At 50.8% G+C, this 22657-nt stretch overlaps 1 protein-coding gene across 1 annotated transcript; it reads left to right on the top strand.

Moving 5' to 3' along the window:
* Positions 1 to 33: 33 nt before the first annotated feature.
* On the top strand, positions 34 to 22124 carry SLC25A30 (solute carrier family 25 member 30). The gene is given in 11 exon segments (XM_068165332.1): positions 34 to 169; positions 5277 to 5355; positions 6603 to 6750; positions 7733 to 7827; positions 8900 to 8985; positions 11871 to 11967; positions 12930 to 13027; positions 13029 to 13054; positions 14707 to 14845; positions 16351 to 16431; positions 18629 to 22124. Coding segments are annotated over 10 exon segments (891 nt in total). The 5' UTR covers positions 34 to 169; the 3' UTR covers positions 18671 to 22124.
* Positions 22125 to 22657: the final 533 nt, after the last annotated feature.

The following is a 22657-nucleotide window of genomic DNA, read 5'->3' as shown; positions in this document are numbered from 1 at the left end:
CTCCCTCCCTCCCTTCCTTCCCCCCCGCCTCGCCTCCCCCCGCCCCGCCTATCCCCAGCTGCTGGGGCGGCTGCGGGGCGCTGGCCAGGTCTTTATAACCGGCTGGCCGGCGCCGCTCTTGCCACTCCGTCGGCGGTGGCCAGCGTGGGAGGCTGCAAGCATCGTGGAGGTGAGTGTGCGTGGGGGCGGCAGGTGGAGACTCCTCAGGTCGCGGGGGTCGCCTCAGGTGGGTCGTGGGGGTCGTCTCTTGCTCTGGCGGCCGCCGATGTTTCTGTTGTGACTTCGGCGAGCGCTGCTCTGAAGAAGGGAGACGCCGTTGTCGGCTCTTCAACAGCCGTAGCTGCGTCGTTGCGCCGAGCTGCTTGGCTAGAGGGGTACTGCTGCCGGGATCGAGGGCTGCTGCGGGGAACCCCCTTCGTATCGTGGGGGCAGGACTTTCACCGACCTTTAGCCTTGTAAGGCAGCTGGGGGAGTTTGGCAAGATCTCGCCGCGGGGGCTGTTGGCTACATCGTGAGTCCTGTGTCCAGTTCTGGGTCCCTCCGTTTAGGAAAGATGCTGAGTGGCTGGAAGGTGTCCAGAGAAGGGCAACAAAGCTGGAGAGGGATTTGGAGCACAGCCTTATGAGGAGAGACTGAAGGAGCTGGGGTTGCTTAGCCTGGAGAAGAGGAGGCTCAGGGGAGACCTTCTTGCTCTCTACCTAAAGGGAGGTTGTAGCCAGGTGGGGGTTGGTTTCTTCTCCCAAGTAAAACCAGCACCAGAACAAGAGGGCACAGTCTCAAGCTGTGCCAGGGGAAGGTTAGGCTGGAGGTGAGGAGAAAGTTCTTCACTGAGAGAGTCGTTCACCATTGGAATGTGCTGCCCAGGGAGGTGGTGGAGTCACCATCCCTGCAGGTATCCAAAAAAGGATTGGATGTGGCACTTGAAGCCATGGTTTAGTTAGTCCTGAGGTGCTGGGTGCCAGGTTGGACTTGATGATTCTGAGGTCTTTTCCTACCTTACTGATTCTATGATTCCTCCTTTGACCAGGCAGCATTATGGTCGTCACAGGGAGGTGTTTAGGAAGAGACTTGATGGGGTGCTTTGTGCCATTCTTCCCAGAAAGAGAGATTACCCATTGGAATGGGCTGCCTGGGGTGGTGGTGGAGTCACCATCACTGGAGGTGTTCAGGAGGAGACTTGATGGGGTGCTTGGTGCCATGGGTTAGTTGATTAGGTGGTGTTGGATGATAGGGTGGACTCAGTGATCTTGAAGGTCTCTTCCAACCTGGTCCTATTCTATTCTATTCTATTCTATTCTATTCTATTCTATTCTATTCTATTCTATTCTATTCTATTCTATTCTATTCTATTCTATTCTATTCTATTCTACTCTTCCTTGTTGAACCTCATAAGGTTCCTCTCTGCCCAGCTCTCCAGTGTGTCCAAGCCTCACTGAATGGTCACACAGCCTTCAGGTGCATCAGCTGAGCCTCCCAGTTTGGTATCCTCCGAGACAGAAGCCCTGTTAGTGCTCTGTGAAGCCTTCACTTTGGGCTGTGTCAAAGGAAGAGTGTGCTCTAAAATCTCTGCAGGAGGGTATCCTACCCAGGATCAACACTTCAGCTGGTATTGGTGAATGTGGACCAACTGACAGCTCTGTGTATTTGTGCTTGCATGCCTCTGCGTTGTTCCAGAGCCTCAGAATCACACAGGAAAAACTGAGTAGCCTTCATTGCCTTGGCAGAGTGAAATGCAAAACCAAAGGGCAAATACACTTTCATCAGTGTAATGCTTCCTCTAACAGCTCAAAACTTGGTTTAGTGTGTTGAGAGGGGGAGGAAGTGAACTACTTTCAACTCAAACACATTTGGTGAAGAATAGAATACATAGAATAAAGCAGGTTGGGAGAGACCTTCAAGGTCATCATGTCCAACCCATCAATTTCTCAAAGGCAGAGATTGTGTGTGTGTGTGTCTTAGTGGGGAAAGATGGTTTTGTCTGCATTAATTAAATGACCTGCTGTAAACCATGGCAGGAAAGAAAGAGGAGGAACTTGGAGCTGGAAGTGGGCTCCATCTGGTCCAACACCACACTCACGTGGCTCTGCTGCTTCCATATTGAAGAGCTGGCGTAGTCTATGCCTGTGGTTCCTGGTTTCTCTACTGCAGTGTGTGGCAATACAGTGGATACCCTTACTTGCTTTTTCTTGGTGGGGGTGGTGTGGTGTCTTGGTCCAGAGAGGGGAAGAAACTCAGTTCTCTTGGACTGTTGTGAAATTAGAGACACAAATGAGGCCAAAACATCAACAGTGAGGCTTTTTATTAACAGAATAAAGTGGATGGATCAGAAGGAGAGAGAGAGAAAATAGAGAAGAGGAAAGGAATTACTACCACACCCCTCACCCCCCAAGACAGTTTGGGTCTGGGGAGGGAGGCTGCTGCAGCTCTGGCCTGGAGGAGAGGTTGGGTCTGGGGAGGAAGGCTGCTGCAGCTCTGGCCTGGAGGAGAGGTTGGGTCTGGGGAGGAAGGCTGCTGCAGCTTTGGCCTGGAGGAGAGGTTGGGTCTGGGGAGGAAGGCTGCTGCAGCTTTGGCCTGGAGGAGAGGTTGGGTCTGGGGAGGGAGGCTGCTGCAGCTTTGGCCTGGAGGAGAGCTTGGGTCTGGGGAGGGAGGCTGCTGCAGCTTTGGCCTGGAGGAGAGGTTGGGTCTGGGGAGGAAGGCTGCTGCAGCTTTGGTGTGGAGGAGAGGTTGGGTCTGGGGAGGAAGGCTGCTGCTGCAGCTCTGGCCTGGAGGAGAGGTTGGGTCTGGGGAGGAAGGCTGCTGCAGCTTTGGCCTGGAGGAGAGGTTGGGTCTGGGGAGGAAGGCTGCTGCAGCTTTGGTGTGGAGGAGAGGTTGGGTCTGGGGAGGAAGGCTGCTGCAGCTTTGGCCTGGAGGAGAGGTTGGGTCTGGGGAGGAAGGCTGCTGCAGCTTTGGTGTGGAGGAGAGGTTGGGTCTGGGGAGGAAGGCTGCTGCTGCAGCTCTGGCCTGGAGGAGAGGTTGGGTCTGGGGAGGAAGGCTGCTGCTGCAGCTCTGGCCTGGAGGAGAGGTTGGGTCTGGGGAGGAAGGCTGCTGCAGCTTTGGCGTGGAGGAGAGGTTGGGTCTGGGGAGGAAGGCTGCTGCAGCTTTGGCGTGGAGGAGAGGTTATCCTTGTTGGCTGTGCTGTCCTCCACTGGAGGAGGGGAGGAAGAGATCCCCAAGTCCAAGCCCTTCTCTGAGCAGCCTCTTCAGCTCCATGAGTTGCAGCAGGCAGAACTTAGAACACAGAGAGAGGGTTCCTCCTGGTCTGCTGCCTCCAGGCTATGTGGTGATGTCTCTGTCCTTTTCTCTCCTGGTATTTCCTTTGTTTTTCTTTAGAGCAGCATTGCCCAGGTCTTTTCCTTCTCCTGAGCCAGTAGTTGCTCAGGTCTTTCACACAGTGTTTGAGGTATGCATATTCCAGAGAGTATGGATAGCAGTGGCCTCTGTCCAAGATTTCCAGGGCAGCTGCAGTCTGCTGAGCAATCTTTATCCTTGCACATTCCAGAGAGTCCTTATCCAGTGGCATGTGCCCAGTACACTTCAGCTATTGTCTGGGCAAGCAGCAAAGGTGATTTTATCTTTGAGTCACGTCAAGAGAGGCAAGATTTGGTCTCTCATGTGGGGTTTGTTGTTGTTGGGGTGTTTTTTTGGTTGCCTTTTTGTTGTTGGTTGTAAAGAGCAAGATGGATTTCTGTGGGTTGGGCTGTTGAGTGTTTCAAATTGTGAGCTCCTATGGGGTTTTATTTTATTGAGTGCTGTGCCAGGGGAAGTTTAGGCTGGAGGTGAGGAGAAAGTTCTTCACCAAGAGAGTTGTTAGCCATTGGAATGTGCTGCCCAGGGAGGTGGTGGAGTCACCATCCCTGGAGGTGTTCAAGAAGGGATTGGATGTGGCACTTGGTGCCATGGTTTAGGTATGAGGTCTGTGGTGACAGGTTGGATGATCTTTGAGGTCTTTTCCAACCTTGGTGATTCTGTGAAGACTGAAGACCCAGGTAACTCCTTGTGAAATAGAGTTAACAAAAGGAGAAGTAGGGCTGCAGTAACTATTTCTGCATCTTCAGTGTCTGCAACCGTTGCTAGCTTCATTTGGACAGTGGATCATTGGTATCACAGAATCAGTCAGGGTTGGAAGGGACCACAAGGATCAGCTAGTTCCAACCCCCCTGCCATGGGCAGGGACACCCCACACTACATCAGCCTGGCCACAGCCTCATCCAGCCTGGGCTTAAACACCTCCAGGGACAGGGCCTCCACCACCTCCCTGGACAACCCATTCCAGGGCTTCACCACTCTCATGGGGAAGAACTTCCTCCTCACCTCCAGTCTGAATCTCCCCACCTCCAGCTTCATTCCATTCCCCTTTACTCCTATCACTACCTGAGATCCTGAGCAGTCCCTCCCCAGCCTTCTTGTAGCCCCCTTCAGATACTGGAAGGCCACAATGAGGTCACCTGGGAGCCTTCTCTTCTCCAGACTGAACAGCCCCAACTCCTTCATGTGCTCAGTTTTTATGTTGCTGATGAACTCCAGTGGAGTCACTGTCACTGCAAGTGTACAAAAAGGATTGGATATGGCACTTGAAGCCATGATTTAGTTAGCCCTGAGGTGCTGGGTGACAGATTGGACTTGATGATCTCTAAAGTTTTTTCCAACCTTACTGATTCTATGATTCATTTTGATAAGTCATTGGCGACTACTTACTGCCGTGCTCCTTAGGCAACCAGCACCAGAACAAGAGGACACAGTCTCAAGCTGTGCCAGGGGAGGTTTAGGCTGGATGTTAGGAAGAAATTCTTCCCAAAAAGAGAGATTGGCCATTGGAATGTGCTGCCCAGGGAGGTGGTGGAGTCACCATCACTGGAGGAGTTTAGGAAGAGACTGGATGGGGTGCTTGGTGCCATGGTTTAGTTGATGAGATGGTGTTGGGTGCTAGGTTGGACTTGATGGTCTCAAAGGTCTTTTCCAGCCTGGTTAATTCTATTCTGTTCCACTCTTTCAAGCCTGGCAGAGAAATTATCTTAACCTTTCCCAGGGGTAATGGAGGTGGCCCAAACAGAGCCATTGATTTAGAACCCAGGTGCCTTTGTGCAGGGTTACTTTCTTCTGATTGTCCAAAGTGTGAAATGTTTTTGCCCTCAGTGTGTTAGGGTGATCCATCTCAAAGGGACAAGGCACACAATTTTAAGTGTTACTTTATATAATGAGCAATTACAGAATCATTAAATCATTGTCTTATGTTACAGATGGAAGGACCCATCATGTCAGCACTAAACTGGAAGCCCTTTATCTATGGAGGTTTAGCATCAATCACTGCAGAATGTGGTAAGCTTCTCCCTTTAACTGTTTGCATGACATCATTTACTTGGATAATCCCTTTTAAAACAACTTTGGTTCCATGCTATCAGTGACAAAAGCATATGGTGGCCTAGAGCACAGGAGTGCTTCTGTAATGCTGTCTGAAGAGTTTCTCAGAACTTGTTTACAATGTTGAGGAAAGATGTTCATAGTATGAGTCAGGGTTGGAAGGGACCACAAGGATCATCTAGTTCCAACCTCCCTGCCATGGGCAGGGACACCCCACACTAGATCAGGCTGCCCAGAGCCTCATCCAGCCTGGGCTTAAACACCTCCAGGGATGGGGCCCCAACCACCTCCCTGGACAACCCATTCCAGGGCTTCACCACTCTTATGGGGAAGAACTTCCTCCTCACCTCCAGCTTCATTCCATTCCCCCTAGTCCTATCACGACCTGAGATCCTGAGCAGTCCCTCCCCAGCCTTCTTGTAGCCCCCTTCAGATCCTGGAAGGCCACAATGAGGTCACCTGGGAGCCTTCTCTTCTCCAGACTGAACAGCCTCAACTCCTTCAGTCTGTCCTCACAGGAGAGGTGCTCCAGCCCTCTGCTCATCCTTGTGGCCCTTCTCTGGACACCTTCCAGTTGAGTTGGTTGGAATGTGTCCAGAGAAGGGCAGCAAAGCTGGTGAGGGGTTTGGAGCATAGCCCTGTGAGAGGCTGAGGGAGCTGGGGTTGCTTAGCCTGGAGAAGAGGAGGCTCAGGGGAGACCTCCTTGCTCTCTACAACTACCTGAAGGGAGGTTGCAGCCAGGTGGGGGTTGGTCTCTTCTCGCAGGCAACCAGCACCAGAACAAGAGGACACAGTCTCAAGCTGCACCAGGGGGGGTTTAGGCTGGATGTTAGGAAGAAGATCTTGACAGAAAGAGAGATTGGCCTTTGGAATGTGCTGCCTGGGGAGATGGTGGAGTCACCAAGTCTAGAGGTGTTCAAGAGGGGATTGGATGTGGCACTTGAAGCCATGGCTTAGTTAGTCCTGAGGTTTTGGGTGGCAGGTTGGACTCAATGATCTCTGAGGTCTTTTCCAACCTTATTGATTCCATGATTCTATCCTATGGATGAGGCTCTTGGTGCCATGGTTTAGTTGATCAGATGGTGCTGGGTGATAGGTTGGACTCGATGATCTCAGAGGTCTTTTCCAACCTGGTTAATTCCATTCTAGTTCTTCCCTTTACTTTAGGGGAGTATTTGATTAATGTTCTCTGGTTTGTCTTTAAGGTACTTTCCCCATTGATCTGACCAAGACACGCCTGCAGGTTCAAGGTCAAGTTAATGATGCCAAATACAAAGAGATCCGGTACCGGGGGATGGTGCATGCACTGGTCAGAATATGCAGAGAAGAAGGACTCAAAGCCTTATACTCTGGGTAAAGCTACTTGACTAATTCATGAACAATATGTTGGTAAATCTATCACAGTATCACCAAGGTTGGAAGAGACCTCAAAGATCAAGTCCAACCTGTTGCCGCAGACCTCATGACTATAGCATGGCACCAAGTGGGTGAATTCTTGTGTTTCAGGTTTACAGGGTTAGCCTCAATTCATCTGGAAGTTGAAAGCCCAAGCTGAGATGGCTTCAGTCTTTGCAGTCTGCAGTAGCATTTAATGCTTCAAAAAAACCCCATCTACCTTGAAAACAAAATAGCTAAGCCAAGAGATGAGCCAGCAGTGTGCCCAGGTGGCCAAGAAGGCCAATGGCATCCTGGCCTGCATCAGGAAGAGTGTGGCCAGCAGGAGCAGGGAGGTCATTCTGTTCCTGTACACTGCACTGGTTAGGCCACACCTCGAGTCCTGTGTCCAGTTCTGGGCCCCTCAGTTTAGGAAGGAGGTTGAGTTGCTGGAAGGTGTCCAGAGAAGGGCAACAAAGCTGGGGAGGGGGTTGGAGCACAACCCTATGAGGAGAGGCTGAGGGAGCTGGGGTTGCTTAGCCTGGAGGACAGGAGGCAAAGAGGAGACCTTGTTGCCATCTACAGCTACCTGAAAGAAGGTTGTAGCCAGGTGGGGGTTGGTCTCTTCTCTACGGCAACCAGCACTAGAACAAGAGGACACAGTCTCAAGCTGCACCAGGGGAGGTTCAGGCTGGATGTTAGGAAGAAGTTCTTCCCAGAAAGAGAGATTGGCCATTGGAATGTGCTGCCCAGGGAGGTGGTGGAGTCACCATCACTGGAGGTGTTTAGGAAGAGACTTGATGTGGCACTTGGTGCCATGGTTTAGTTGATTAGATGATGTTGGGTGACAGGCTGGGACTTGATGATCTTGAAGGTCTTTTCCAACCTGGTTAACTCTATTCTATTCTAATCAGTCCTCTTCATCCTTGAGCATAAATATGATGACTGCATGTTTTTACAGGATTGCTCCTGCGATGCTGCGTCAAGCTTCCTATGGAACAATAAAAATAGGCACTTACCAGAGCTTAAAAAGAATGTTTGTTGAGCATCCAGAAGGTGAGTGTTGTGCTCTTTTTAAACTTAATTGAGGACTGTTTGGCTTGAAGTTGGTTGTTTCCATTTGAGTCATAGAATCAGTAAGGTTGGAAAAGACCTCAGACATCATCGAGTCCAAGCTATCACCCAACACCATCTGATCAACTAAACCATGGCACTAAGTGCCCCAGTCAGTCTCCTCCTGTACACCTCCAGTGATGGTAACTCCACCACCTCCCTGGGCTGCACATTCCAGTGGCCAATCTCTCTTTCTGTGAAGAACTTCTTCCTAACATCCAGCCTAAACCTCCCTGGTGCAGCTTGAGACTGTGTCCTCTTGTTCCGGTGCTGGTTGCCTGGCAGAAGAGACCAACCTGCACTTGGCTACAAACTCGCTTCAGGTAGTTGTAGAGGACAATGAAGTCACCCCTGAGCCTTCTCCAGGCTAGGCAACCCCAGCTCCCTCAGCCTCTCCTCACAGGGCTGTGCTCAAGGCCTCTCCCCAGCCTTGTTGCCCTTCTCTGGACACCTTCAAGTGTTTCGATGTCCTTCTTAAACTGAGGAGCCCAGAACTGGACACAGGACTCAAGGTGTGGCCTAACCAGTGCTGAGTCCAGGGGCACAATGCCTTCCCTGCTCCTGCTGGCCACACTGTTCCTGATGCAGCCAGGATTTGGTACCTTACTGCAGTGGTTTGAAGAGGTCTATTGAGAAGACATTCCTTGTACCAATTACAGCTAAGTGAGTCAGCAAGGGAATCTTGTCAGAGCAGTTTTCATGGCTTCTGTAATTGTCACTCTCTCTGGTTAAAGGAGTGGTAGCACCATCATTAGGAGGAAGTTCTTCATAGAGTAATTGGCCACTGGAATGTGCTGCCCAGGGAGGTGGTGGAGTCACCATCCCTGGAGGTGTTTAGGAAGAGACTGGCTGGGGCGCTCGGTGCCATGGTTGAGTTGATTAGATGGTGTTGGATGATAGGTTGGTCTCAATGATCTCAAAGGTCTTTTCCAACCTGGTTAATTCTATCCTATCCTGTTGTTGCACATGTTAAGCTCTGTACATCTGCAGCTAACCTCTCTCTTTTATGGAGTAGATGAGACTCTGATGATTAATGTGCTGTGTGGCATTCTTTCGGGAGTGATCTCTTCATCCATTGCCAACCCTACAGATGTCTTAAAGGTAACTGTGCTACATAGCTTGTCCCTGGTTTTCTGTCCTTGATTGCATGGGGAATCTCCTGAGCAGTATAGGATTTGTTGGATTGTGACCTTATTTATGCTCATCTCAGCTGTTAAAAACCTGTGGCATCTGAATCTTGGAACTTCCTTCTAGTCCCTGCTATTGATTTGGAAGGGCCGGGAAACTGATGGCTGGGGAGGTAGTTGGATCCCTAGAACTTTCTCTGGGGTTGGGGAGAGAATAGTTTGACTCACTTTTATGCTATAGTGCTTGTGTGGAAGCCACACTATGTATTTTATCCATGCTTTTTAGTAACACTGTTATATTAGGATGCTTCTAAGGCTAAAAGTAGGAGGAGACCAATTCAGAGGCAAAAGTAGGAGGAGACCAATTCAGAGGCAAGAGTATCAGTGCTACTTCTGCTATATGGTGGCTCTAATCCTATAGAATCAATAAGGTTGGAAAAGACCTCAGAGATCCTCAAGTCCAACCTGTCACCCAAGACCTCATGACTGCTAAACCATGGGCTCAAATGCCACATCCAGTCTCTTTTCAGACACATCTAGGGATGGTGACTCCACCACCTCCCTGGGCAGCACATTCCAATGGCAAATCACTCTGAAGAACTTTCTCCTCACTTCCAGCCTAAACTTCCCCTGGTGCAGCTTGAGACTGTGTCCTCTTGTTCTGGTGCTGGGTGCCTGGGAGAAGAGACCAACCCCCACCTGGCTACAACCTCCCTTCAGGGAGTTGTAGAGAGCAAGAAAGTCTCCCCTGAGTCTCTTCTTCTCCAGGCTAAGCAACCCCATCTCCCTCAGCCTCTCCTCACAGGGCTGTGCTCAAGGCCTCTCCCCAGCCTCGTTGCCCTTCTCTGGACACGTTCAAGTGTCTCAATGTCCTTCTTAAACTGAGGGGCCCAGTACTGGACACAGTACTCAAGGTAGAGAAGCTTTGCAATCCAGTTGTCATAGAGAGTGTTCCAGCATGAGCCTTTAAAAGTGAATTTCCTATGAGTAGAGGCTGAGGGAGCTGGGATTGTTTAGCCTGGGGAAGAGGAGGCTCAGGGGAGACCTCATTGCTCTCTACAACTACCTTAAAGGTGGTTGTAGCCAGGAAGGGGTTGGTCTCTTCTCCCAGGCAACCAGCACCAGAACAAGAGGACACAGTCTCAAGCTGTGCCAGGGGAGGTTTAGGCTGGAGGTGAGGAGAAAGTCCTTCCCAGAGAGAGTTGTTAGCCATTGGAATGTGCTGCCCAGGGAGGTGGTGGAGTCACCATCACTGGAGGTGTTCAAGAGGGGATTGGATGTGGCACTTGGTCCCATGGTCTCATCATGAGGTCTGTGGTGACAGGTTGGACTTGATGATCTTTGAGGTCTCTTCCAACCTTGGTGATACTGTAGTTGGTGACATGATCACCTCTAACAATCTGGTAGCTTAATGACAGTCAGTGATCCATTTTTATCTTCCTTGGAAGTGTTGATGGTATTTAAATTACAAACCTGGAGCATCTGACTTAGAATTAATAAGGTTGGAAAAGACCTCAAAGATCATCAAGTCCAACCTAGCACCCAAGACCTCATGACTTCTAAACCATGGCACCAAGTGCCACCTCCAATCCCCTCTTGAACACCTCCAGGGATGGTGACTCCACCACCTCCCTGGGCAGCACATTCCAAGGGCTCACAACTCTCTCTGGGAAGAACTTTCTCCTCAGCTTGACTTAAATGGCTGCCTTTAATGAAACAATTCCAGAACAGTTTGTTCATATAATATTACTGCAACACTTAATCCTTCCCAGGGCTGGTGTGGCTGTGTAGAGGCTTTACAAACAAACCTCTCTTTGAAGTGTGCCTTCCATTGGTTAGTTCCCAAAGTTACATCACTGGATTTGTATTTGATAGTTACCATGGCCAGCTCCCAAGGCCATTCTAAGAAATCCACAGGGTCAAAGATCATTTGTTCTCACAAGCTGAAACCTTGGTCTTTTGAAGGCTTTATTTCACCATGTTCCTGTGAACACTGTAAAGGACATCCTGCAGAATCCATCTGCCAGTCCAATCTAAATGGAGCAGTGCACAAGTACAGGAATAGAAGTGACTTAATGCAGTTAATAACAGCACCACCACATCCTGGTTCAAAATTAGCAGCTGCCTTTGGATAGCTAAGGCACTTCAAGAGATTGCATTGTAGTTATGGCAACATCACAGTATCACCAAGGTTGGAAGAGACCTCAAAGATCATCAACTCCAACCTGTCACCACAGAGCTCATGACTAAACCATGGCACCAAGTGCCACATCCAATCCCCTCTTGAACACCTCCAGGGGCAGCTCTCCACCACCTCCCTGGGCAGCTATCTGAAGCAGACTGAAGGAGTTGGGGCTGTTCAGTCTGGAGAAGAGAAGGCTCCCAGGTGACCTCATTGTGGCCTTCCAGTATCTGAAGGGAGCCTACAAGAAGGCTGGGGAGGGACTGCTCAGGTAGTGCTAGGACTAGGGGGAATGGAATGAAGCTGGAGGTGAGGAGGAAGTTCTTTCCCATGAGAGTGGTGAAGCCCTGGAACGGGTTGTCCAGGGAGGTGGTTGAGGCCCTGTCCCTGGAGGTGTTTAAGCCCAGGCTGGATGAGGCTGTGGCCAGGCTGATCTAGTGTGGGGTGTCCCTGCCCATGGCAGGGGGGTTGGAACTAGATGATCCTTGTGGTCCCTTCCAACCCTGACTGATACTCTGATATTATTCATTTCATATCAGCTATTAATTTGTGTTCAAAGAGGAGCTGACTTCACCACTCACTGTATCTTAATGGAGTTTTATTAATGCTTTAAGTTGCTGGTGGTTGTGTGTCTGAAAAGTATTTGCCTCCTAATTTTATCCTCAAATTAATCCCAGATCAGAATGCAAGCCCAAGGTAGTGTGATCCAAGGAGGAATGATGGGCAACTTCATACAGATCTACCAAAATGAAGGCACTAAAGGCTTATGGAAGGCAAGTTTTTTGTGTGCTGTATCTTCCACTTGAAGTCCACTTGCTTGCTCAGCTGAATTTCATGTGCTTCTGCAGTATTCTCAGGTAAAACATGGAGAAGTCAGTAGCTGGTATGTATATCACTGCTCATGACTGCCTCACTGCTGGCATCTTGGTGCATTTTGCTGAAGGGTTACTGCCAGTCTTGAGTGCAAGGATTAGCCACTTATTAAAAGAGGGGAGGCCAATGGCTTTAAATTAAGGTGGCTGGCTGCAGGACTAATTCAACCTCCCTTTGCAAGACACCTCTCAAACTGTGTGCTCTGCTCTTTTTATGCCATCTCCTAAAGACTATTTGGAAGTGAAGCTACTAATGAGCATCACCTGTAGCTCAAATTAGACTAGCATAGAACTAACCAGGTTGGAAAAGGCATTTGAGATCGAGTCCAACCTATCACCCAACACCATCTAATCAACTAAACCATGGCACCAGGAGCCTCATCCAGGCTCTTCCTAAACACCTCCAATGATGGTGACACCACTGTCTCCCTGGGCAGCACATTCCCATGGCCAATCTCTCTTTCTGGGAAGAATTTCTTCCTAACATCCAGCCTGAACCTGCCCTGGCACAGCTTGAGACTGTGTCCTCTTGTTCTGGTGCTGGTTGCCTGGGAGAAGAGACCAACCCCCACCCAAGAAAAACTCTTCTATGACAATTAGCCTTATTTGAGTTCACCATGTTCTTAGAATAGAATTAACCAGGTTGGAAATGACCTTTGAGATCACCAAGTCCAACCGATCACCCACCACCACCTAAACAACTAACCCATGGCACCAAGCACCCCATCCAGTCTCTTCCTGGACCCCTCCAATGATGGTGACTCCACCTCCCTGGGCAGCACATTCTGATGGCTTTGTTATTCCAAAAGCTCAAGCACAGAAGTCAGTTTCAGCTCTGTTTTTGTGGTTCTTTGTGGACAGGGTGAGTCTCGCTGACAGCGCAGAGAGCTGCCATTGTCGTTGGAGTGGAGCTGCCGGTGTACGACATAATGAAGAAGCACATCATTCTGTCTGGATTTATGGGGGGACACAGTATACACCCACTTCCTGTGAGTCTAGCCAACTGCTTGCATAGCTCAGCCCAATGGAGAAGGAATCTGGAAGTTTTTCTGTGCCCAGGTTGGCCGAAAAAGGCCAATGGCATCCTGGCCTGCATCAGGAACAGTGTGGCCAGCAGGAGCAGGGAGGTCATTGTGCCCCTGTACACTGCACTGGTTAGGCCACACCTTGAGTCCTGTGTCCAGTTCTGGGCCCCTCAGATCAGGAAAGATGTTGAGATGCTGGAAGGTGTCCAGACAAGGGCAACAAAGCTGGGGAGGGGGTTTGGAGCACAGCCCTGTGAGGAGAGGCTGAGGGAGCTGGGGTTGCTTAGCCTGGAGAAGAGGAGGCTCAGGGGAGACCTCCTTGCTCTCTACAGCTGCCTGAAAGGAGGTTGTAGCCAGGTGGGGGTTGGTCTCTTCTCCCAGGCAGCCAGCACCAGAACAAGAGGACACAGTTCTCAAGCTGTGCCAGGGGAGGTTTAGGCTGGATGTTAGGAAGAAAGTCTTCCCAGAAAGAATTGGAATGTGCTGCCTGGGGAGGTGGTGGAGTCGCCATCACTGGAGGTGCTTAGGAAGAGGCTGGATGGGGTGCTTGGTGCCATGGTTTAGTTGATTAGATGATATTGGGTGACAGGTTGGACTCTGTGATCTCAAAGGTCTTTTCCAACCTGGTTAATTGTATTCTGTTCTATACTCCTTATGTGTCTGCACTTTTAGTGCATCACAAATGACAGCACATAGCATGGAAGCTAATTTTTAGTTAGGATTTGCATCTAATTTTCCGTTGAATATAGAATTTCATTGAGATGATCTGAATCTCTCAGCTTTGCAAATTGAGGCTAAAGGAAAGTTTCAATTGAATATTTGCTGCTCTCAGAGGCCCATACACCTATTCAAGCATACAGAAACCTTGTGAGGGCTGTATATCAAATCTTCAAGGTGATCATAGAATCAATAGGTTTGGAAAAGACCTCAGCAATTATCAAGTCCAGTTGTCACCCAATGCCTCATGAGTAACTAAGCCATGGCTTCAGGTGCCACATCCAATCCCTTTTTGAACACCTCTAGGGATGGTGACTCCACCACCTCCCTGGGCAGCACATTCCAAAGTCCAATCCCTCTTTCTGGGAAGAACTTTCTCCTCACCTCAAGCCTAATCCTCCCCTGGCACAGCTTGAGACTGGTGTCCTCTTGTTCTGGTGCTGGTTGCCTGGGAGAAGAGACCAATTCCCTCCTGGCTACACCCTCCTTTCAGGTAGCTGCAGACAGCAAGAAGGTCTCCCCTGAGCCTCCTCTTCTCCAGGCTAAGCAACCCCAGCTCCCTCAGCCTCTCCTCACAGGGCTGTGCTCAAGGCCTCTCCCCAGCCTCGTTGCCCTTCTCTGGACACATTGAAGTGTCTCAATATCCTTCTGATATTGAGGAGCCCAGAACTGGACACAGGACTCTAAGCACTGGTTAGGCCCACACCTTATAATGAATCAAAAATAGCTTCACCTACATTACCTGATGTCCCTTTTAACTCCCAAGCATTAAGCTTGTCCTCACTATGTGTTACTGGGGAGGGAGGACTCTTGTGCATCTCTAATGGAATTGACTCTAATCCATCTCTAATGGAATTTGACTCTAACCCTTCTCTAATGGAATTTGCCTCTTCCACCAGCTCAAGTTTTACCTGTGGGTTAGCTGGAGCCCTTGCATCCAACCCCATTGATGTTGTGAGAACACGCATGATGAACCAGAGGAGCCAACAACATGGGGGACACTCCACCTATAAGGGTACCTTGGATTGCCTAGTACAAGTAAGCACTTCATGTCTCAACATGAAACTGCTGCTGTCAAGCAGTGGTTTGGTTTGGAACTTGAAGTTTAAGCTTCTTTAGTAATTAATTCATTGGTTTGGCTTCTTTTCTTCTATCCCTCCATTGGATGGCATTTTACCCAGAGAATAGTGGGTGAGAAGGTTTTCAGTGTCCAAACAGAGTGAGCCATCCAGTCTGACAGCCCAGTATCACAGTATCACTTAGGTTGGAAAGGACCTCGAGGATCATCGAGTCCAACCTATCAACACAGACCCCATGACTAGACCATGGCACCAAGTGCCACGTCCAATCTCCCCTTGAACGCCTCCAGGGTCGATGACTCAACCACCTCCCTGGGCAACCCATTCCAATGCCGAATGACTCGCTCGGTGAAGAACTTCCTCCTCACCTCAAGTCTAAACCTCCCCTGGTGCAGCTTGAGACTATGTCCTCTTGTTCTGGTGCTGGTTGCCTGGGAGAAGAGGCCAACCCCTTCCTGGCTTACAACCTCCCTTCAGGTAGTTGTAGAGGGCAATGAGGTCACCCCTGAGCCTCCTCTTCTCCAGGCTAAACAATCCCAGCTCCCTCAGCCTCTCCTCATAGGGCTGTGTTCAAGGCCTCTCACAGCCTTGTTGCCCTTCTCTGGACATGCTCAAGTGTTTTGATGTCCTTCTTAAACTGAGGGGCCCAGAACTGGACACAGTACTCAAGGTGTGGCCTAACCAAAGCAGAGTACAGGGGCACTATGACCTCCCTGCTCCTGCTGGCCACACTATTCCTAATGCAGGCCAGGATGCTATTGGCCCTACTGGCCACCTGGGCACACTGCTGGCTCATATTCAGGTGGCTGTCGATCAGCACACCCAGGTCCCTCTCTGTCTGGGAGCTCTCAGCCACTCTGACCCCAGCCTGTAGCTCTGCATGGGATTGCCGTGGCCAAAGTGCAGCACTCGGCACTTGGACTTGTTGAATGCCATCCCCATTGGACTCTGCCCATCTGTCCAGTCACAATGTCCAGAGCAATTTGTGAACTCAAATGCAATTTGGACAAATCTGAGATAAGTACTAAGTGACCTGGACTGCATCTTGACCTGCCAGGTGGTGCTGCAGGCATTACTCATCTTGCTTTTCCCTAGTCAAATGTTTCCTTGCCTCATCATACTGCCTTTAAAACAAGGTTACAGCACCAAGCAGTCCTCCTTCTATACCACTGAAGGTTAGTTGAGATGCTCTTCATAGAATCAAGAAGGTTGGAAAAGACCTTAGGGATCATCAAGTCCAACCTATCACTCAGCACCTCAGGACTAACCAAACCATGGCTTCAAGTGCCACATCCAATCCCCTCTTGAACACCTGCAGGGATGGTGACTCCACCACCTCCCTGGGCAGCACATTCCAATGGTCATCAACTCTCTCTGTGAAGAACTTTATCCTCATCAGGTCTAACACTAAGAGAATTGTGTGTTCTTGCTGTATTTGTGGCTTTTTTGTTTGTTTCTTTCCAGACATGGAAGAATGAAGGCTTCTTTGCCCTTTATAAGGGATTTTGGCCCAACTGGTTAAGGCTTGGCCCTTGGAATATCATTGTATCCTTTTCAGAGGTGTGCAAAACTCCTAAGCTAGCTATAGAGCAGCTACTTGATAGTATCATGGAGTGCTCAGTCTAGGAGGTGTCATCTCAGCACAAGCATTCCCTTGTTTATGAATGGAAAGCCTGTGTAGCTGACCACTCTTGTACTCTCCTGCTGCTGGTTGAAGTGAATTTGTGGTGCTCTCAGTGAGGATTAGAATGTGAGCTTGAGAAACACTGGTTGCCCAAGGTCATACTTGTCCAGCCTGATCTAGTGTGGGGTGTCCCTGCCCATGGCAGGGGGGTTGGAACTAGATGATCCTTGTGGTCCCTTCCAACCCTGAATGGTACTATGATCTCCTGAGTTTGGAGTCTAGTGTGAAGTAAAATTGACCAGATGAGTTAGGAATGGGGGTTGTGTCTAGAACTGGGGGGGGCATGTTGGCAGTCAGCAATGAAATAGTGTTGTGTTTATCTTAGTCCCACACATACTGGGTGTTTGGTTCCAGAGCCAGCTGATTGGAACCCTGGGGAGTGGCTTGGCAATAACATTTGTGGTTTTGCCATGAGCAAACTTACTCCAGTGCATCAAAAGCTAAGTGAGTAAAGTCTGAGGGGGTTTGGAGTGGTTTTCTTGCTTTCTCAGGCCTGTATTTACAGGACTGAAGAGGCAGAATGCTCTCTTCTGCTCTCCCCTCCCCTCTCTTCTGCCCTCCCCTCCCCTCCCCTCTCTTCTGCCCTCCCCTCCCCTCCCCTCTCTTCTGCCCTCCCCCTCCCCTCCCCTCTCTTCTGCCTCCCCTCCCCTCCCCTCTCTTCTGCCCTCCCCTCCCCTCCCCTCTCTTCTGCCCTGCCCTCCCCTCCCCTCTCTTCTGCCCTCCCCTCCCCTCTCTTCTGCCCTCCCCTCCCCTCCCCTCTCTTCTGCCCTCCCCCTCCCCTCCCCTCTCTTCTGCCCTCCCCTCCCCTCCCCTCTCTTCTGCCCTCCCTCCCCTCCCCTCTCTTCTGCCCTCCCCTCCCCTCCCCTCTCTTCTGCCCTCCCCTCCCCTCCCCTCTCTTCTGCCCTCCCTCCCCTCCCCTCTCTTCTGCCCTCCCCTCCCCTCCCCTCTCTTCTGCCCTCCCCTCCCCTCCCCTCTCTTCTGCCCTCCCCTCCCCTCCCCTCTCTTCTGCCCTCCCCTCCCCTCCCCTCTCTTCTGCCCTCCCCTCCCCTCTCTTCTGCCCTCCCCTCCCCTCTCTTCTGCCCTCCCCCTCCCCTCTCTTCTGCCCTCCCCTCCCCTCCCCTCTCTTCTGCTCTCCCCTCCCCTCCCCTCTCTTCTGCTCTCCCCTCCCCTCCCCTCTCTTCTGCTCTCCCCTCCCCTCCCCTCTCTTCTGCTCTCACCCTCCCCTCCCCTCTCTTCTGCTCTCCCCTCCCCTCCCCTCTCTTCTGCTCTCCCCTCCCCTCCCCTCTCTTCTGCTCTCCCCTCCCCTCCCCTCTCTTCTGCTCTCCCCTCCCCTCCCCTCTCTTCTGCTCTCCCCCTCCCCCTCCCCTCTCTTCTGCTCTCCCCTCCCCTCCCCTCTCTTCTGCTCTCCCCCTCCCCTCCCCTCTCTTCTGCTCTCCCCTCCCCTCCCCTCTCTTCTGCTCTCCCCTCCCCTCCCCTCTCTTCTGCTCTCCCCTCCCCTCCCCTCCCTCCTGCTCTCCCCTCCCCTCCCCTCCCTCCTGCTCTCCCCTCCCCTCCCCTCCCTCCTCCTGCTCTCCCCTCCCCTCCCCTCCCTCCTGCTCTCCCCTCCCCTCCCCTCCCCTCCCCTCCCTCCTGCTCTCCCCTCCCCTCCCCTCCCTTCCCCTCCCTCCTGCTCTCCCCTCCCCTCCCCCTCCCTTCCCCTCCCTCCTGCTCTCCCCTCCCCTCCCCTCCCTCCTGCTCTCCCCCTCCCCTCCCCTCCCTCCTGCTCTCCCCTCCCCTCCCCTCCCTCCTGCTCTCCCCCTCCCCCTCCCCTCCCTCCTGCTCTCATTCTGAGGAGCAGGGATGGGAAAACAGTTGGCTTCACCAGCCTTCAAGCTTTTTGTATATGGCAGTGCCCTGAAATAATTGTTCTGCATAACAAAAATGGTCAGCCAGCACTGCTAGAAGGAGAGCACCAAGAGAAGAGCCAAGTGTCACATAAATGCTGCTGTTCTTCAGTACTGAAGTGACCATTTTCTACTGCATGAACAGGAAACTCTTTTCCTTAATCAGCTTTTCCAGTTCTTCCTGACATATGAGCAGCTGAAGAAATTAGATTTGTGACAGGCTGAGCTCTATGCTGAATTCTGTTTATATCCTGCGAGTTTAGAGCAACCTCTTAAGTTATCCTGAGTGCCTGCTCTTTGTTGCCTGAGGTGCTGGCCGAAGGAAGAGCTGACTACAAGGCCCTTGTGAATGAGAACAGCAACCTCTTAAGTTATCCTGAGTGCCTGCTCTTTGTTGCCTGAGGTGCTGGCCAAAGGAAGAGCTGACTGCAAGGCCCTTGTGAATGAGAACAGCAACCTCTTAAGTTATCCTGAGTGCCTGCCCTTTATTGCCTGAGGTGCTGGCCGAAGGAAGAGCTGACTACAAGGCCCTTGTGAATGAGAGCAGCCTGGAAGTGACTTCTGGGCTAACTGGCTGCGGTGGCAATGGCTTGCTGGTGTGATCCAGTGCACTGTTTCCTGGCCTGAACCAAATGAGGTGGAACATCTTCTGTCAACTTTAAGTGTTGCTAATGTGAAGATGGGTAATGCAATGTTGTTGAGGCTTAGATGCACAGTGTGAGAGACAAAGAACAACCTTTCTCTGAAGGAAGATAGGTGGTACCAAGGAGCTGGGCTTCTCCTGGTTTCAGAAGTGTACAGTTTGACTGCAACAGCTTAGAGTTCCTCCTTAGCTGGAAGTCATCAGGGGACATCTATGCAAGCTTTCAATTCAGCAAGACAACCTTCTGCAACACAAAACCTGCTCCTGGTTTGAGAACTCTCCTGTGTTCTGAGATGATCCTTGTGGTCCCTTCCAACCCTGAATGATACTATGATACTATGCCTGCATGCAGAACTTGCTGGGAATCATCCAGCTTCATTTGCAAGCGTGGCAGCTGCACTTGTCAGCTTTGCATATCTCCAGGAAAGGTGGGGTTGTGTCCCCTCCACATCCCTGATCATCATTCAGGATGATTGCTTCATCAATATATTCCTATGTACAAACAAGCCCAAGCTCATCTGCCTATCTTGCAGAGAAACTTGACTGACTTCTTCTGTGGCTGGGAAGAGCTGCTTGTAATGGCTGCTGGCTGTGATGTTATGCAAGTTTTAGACTGAGCAGTTGAGGCTCTGTGGTGTAGATGTCTGTGTGAAAAGAACCAAACCCTTCCAAAGGTAAACTATACTATGAAGGCTGCTTATCTTGTTCTCCAAGGCACTCACACCAAAAACTACTGAGCACTTTCAGACAGGCCCAGGTTGTCATTACACACCAGTCAGAACAACTCTGAACTCAAATGTTAACCCTTTTGGGCTTCAATAGAATAGAAATAGAATAAACCAGGTTGGAAGAGACCTTCAAGATCATCGTGTCCAACCCATCATCCAACACCATCTGATCAACTAACCCATGGCACCAAGCACCCTGTCAAGTCTCCTCCTGAACACCTCCAGGGATGGTGACTCCACCACCTCCCCAGGCAGCCCATTCCAATGGGCAATCACTCTCTGTGTGTAGAACTTCCTCCTGACCTCCAGCCTGAATCTCCCCTGGCACAGCCTGAGACTGTGTCCTCTTGTTCTGGTGCTGGCTGCCTGGGAGAAGAGACCAACCTCCACCTGGCTACAACCTCCCTTCAGGTAGTTGTAGAGAGTGATAAGGTCTCCTCTGAGCCTCCTCTTCTCCAGGCTAAGCAACCCCAGCTCCCTCAGCCTCTCCTCACAGGGCTGTGTTCCAAGCCCCTCACCAACTTTGTTGCCCTTCTCTGGACACCTTCCAGCAACTCAACCTCCTTCCTAAACTGAGGGGCCCAGAACTGGACACAGGACTCAAGGTGTGGCCTAACCAGTGCAGTGTACAGGGGCAGAATGACCTCCCTGCTCCTGCTGGCCACACTGTTCCTGATGCAGGCCAGGATGCCATTGGCCCTCTTGGCTGCCTGGGCACATTGCAGGCTCATGTTCAGCCTACCATCGACAAGCACCCCCAGGTCCCTCTCTGCCTGGCTGCTCTCAGCCACTCTGACCCCAGCCTGTAGCACTGCATGGGGTTGCTTTGGCCAATGTGCAGAACCTGGCACTTGGATGTGTTCAATCTCCTGCCCTTGGACTCTGCCCATCTGTCCAGCCTGTTGAGGTCCCTCTGCAGAGCCTCTCTACCCTCCAACAGATCAACTCCTGCCCCCAGCTTGGTGTCATCAGCAAATTTACTGATGATGGACTCAATGCCCTCATCCAGATCATCAATAAATACGTTGAACAGGATGGGGCCCAGCACTGATCCCTGGGGCACACCACTAGTGCCTGGCTGCCAGCTGGCTGTGGCACCATTCACCACCACTCTCTGGGCTTAGCCTCCAGCCAGTTCCTAACCCATCGCAGTGTGCTCCCATCCAAGCCAGGGGCTGACAGCTTGGCCAGGAGTTTGCTGTGGGGGACAGTGTCAAAGGCCTTGCTGAAGTCCAGGTAGACCACATCCACCATGTGGGTCACCTAATCATAGAAGGAGATGAGGTTGGTCAGACAACCAATGTGTATCAGGACCTCAAGGCCATTACTAACTAAAGAATTCTGCCAAAGTTCTTACAAATGCTGCTGCTGTTCAATACCAGGAAAGGGACCCTGTGGGATGCAAGTCATACAGTGGTCCTTCAGTGCTCAAAGCAGGATGCATAGCTTCACAATTCTTGTGGCATTGTGTTGGTCTCTCAAACATTTTTGTTCAGTCCTTAGAACAGAATTAACCAGGTTGGAAAAGACCTTTGAGATCATTGTGTCCAACCTCTCACCCAACACCATCTAATCAACTCAACCATGGCACCAAGCACCTCATCCAGTCTCTTCTTAAACACCTCCAGTGTTGGTGGGGGGGGTGACTCCACCACCTCCCTGGGCAGCACATTCCAATGGCCAATCTCTCTTTCTGTGGAGAATCTAGTGTGGGGTGTCCCTGCCCATGGCAGGGGGGTTGGAACTAGATGATCCTTGTGGTCCCTTCCAACCCTGACTGATACTAAGATACCAGTGATCCACAAATGAAGTTAGCTATGGTTGCAGACACTGAAGATGATACTATGATTTCTTCCCCACCTCCAGCCTAAACCTCCCCTGGTGCAGCTTGAGGCTGTGTCCTCTTGTTCTGGTTGGCTGGAAGAGGAGACCAGCCCCCACCTGGCTACAACCTCCCTTCAAGGAGTAGCAGACAGCAAGAAGGTCTCCCCTGAGCCTCCTCTTCTCCAGGCTAAGCAACCCCAGCTCCCTCAGCCTCATTCCACTTAAATTTCCTAGAGATGAAATGAGTAATTTGGAGTTCACAAATGGCTTGTTTAATGCACAAGGCACTTTCTTTCCTAAGAGACAATGGGTTTTTATACCTATATACATATCTGGGTTATCCTTATGTGCAATGTTTTATTCCTTACAGCAGTTTCTGTGCTTTGGTAGAACTCTTTGTAAGTGTTTTTTGTACACTACACAAAGGAGCAGTGTATGCTGTAAAGATCTGAACTGAGTAAAAGTTTTGAACCCATTATGTGATGCCTCTGAGTTGCTTTTGATATTGGAGCTTCAGATGGGAGGTGGGTGGGCATTCAAATGCTTCAAGGTGATTAACAAGGGAAAGCTGTGGCTGGCATTGAGCTGTATTGTGTTACTGGCTGCTTGGCCAAGGCTGGCTCAAGGTGCTGTAGTGAAGTTTATGCTCATGCTAAGTGTGCAAAGCTGAACAGCAAAACAAAGAGAGTAAAGAGTATTTTGGAAGGTCAAGCATGGTCCTCTGCAGCAGGCCCTGAGCCATGGTGGCAAAAGGCAGCTGTGCTCAAGGGGTGATGCTGCAGAGAAATGAAAACCAGTGCAGAAATGAGGAAGCGAGATGGTGATGTGAAATACATAGAAGAGAATAAACCAGGTTGGAAGAGACCTTCAAGATCATTGCATCCAACCCACCTGAACAACTAAACCATGGCACCAAGTGCCTCATCCAGTCACTTCCTAAACACCTCCAGTGATGGTGACTCCACCACCTCCCCAGGCAGCCCATTCCAATGGGCAATCACTCTCTCTG

Source organism: Melanerpes formicivorus, unplaced genomic scaffold (assembly GCF_026170545.1).
Source record: "Melanerpes formicivorus ecotype bairdi unplaced genomic scaffold, bMelFor1.0.p_v2 SCAF_87, whole genome shotgun sequence".
NCBI classification, from domain to species: Eukaryota; Metazoa; Chordata; class Aves; order Piciformes; family Picidae; genus Melanerpes; species Melanerpes formicivorus.
Note: the sequence above shows the minus strand (reverse complement) of the source record. Positions and strands in the feature narration are given on the sequence as shown.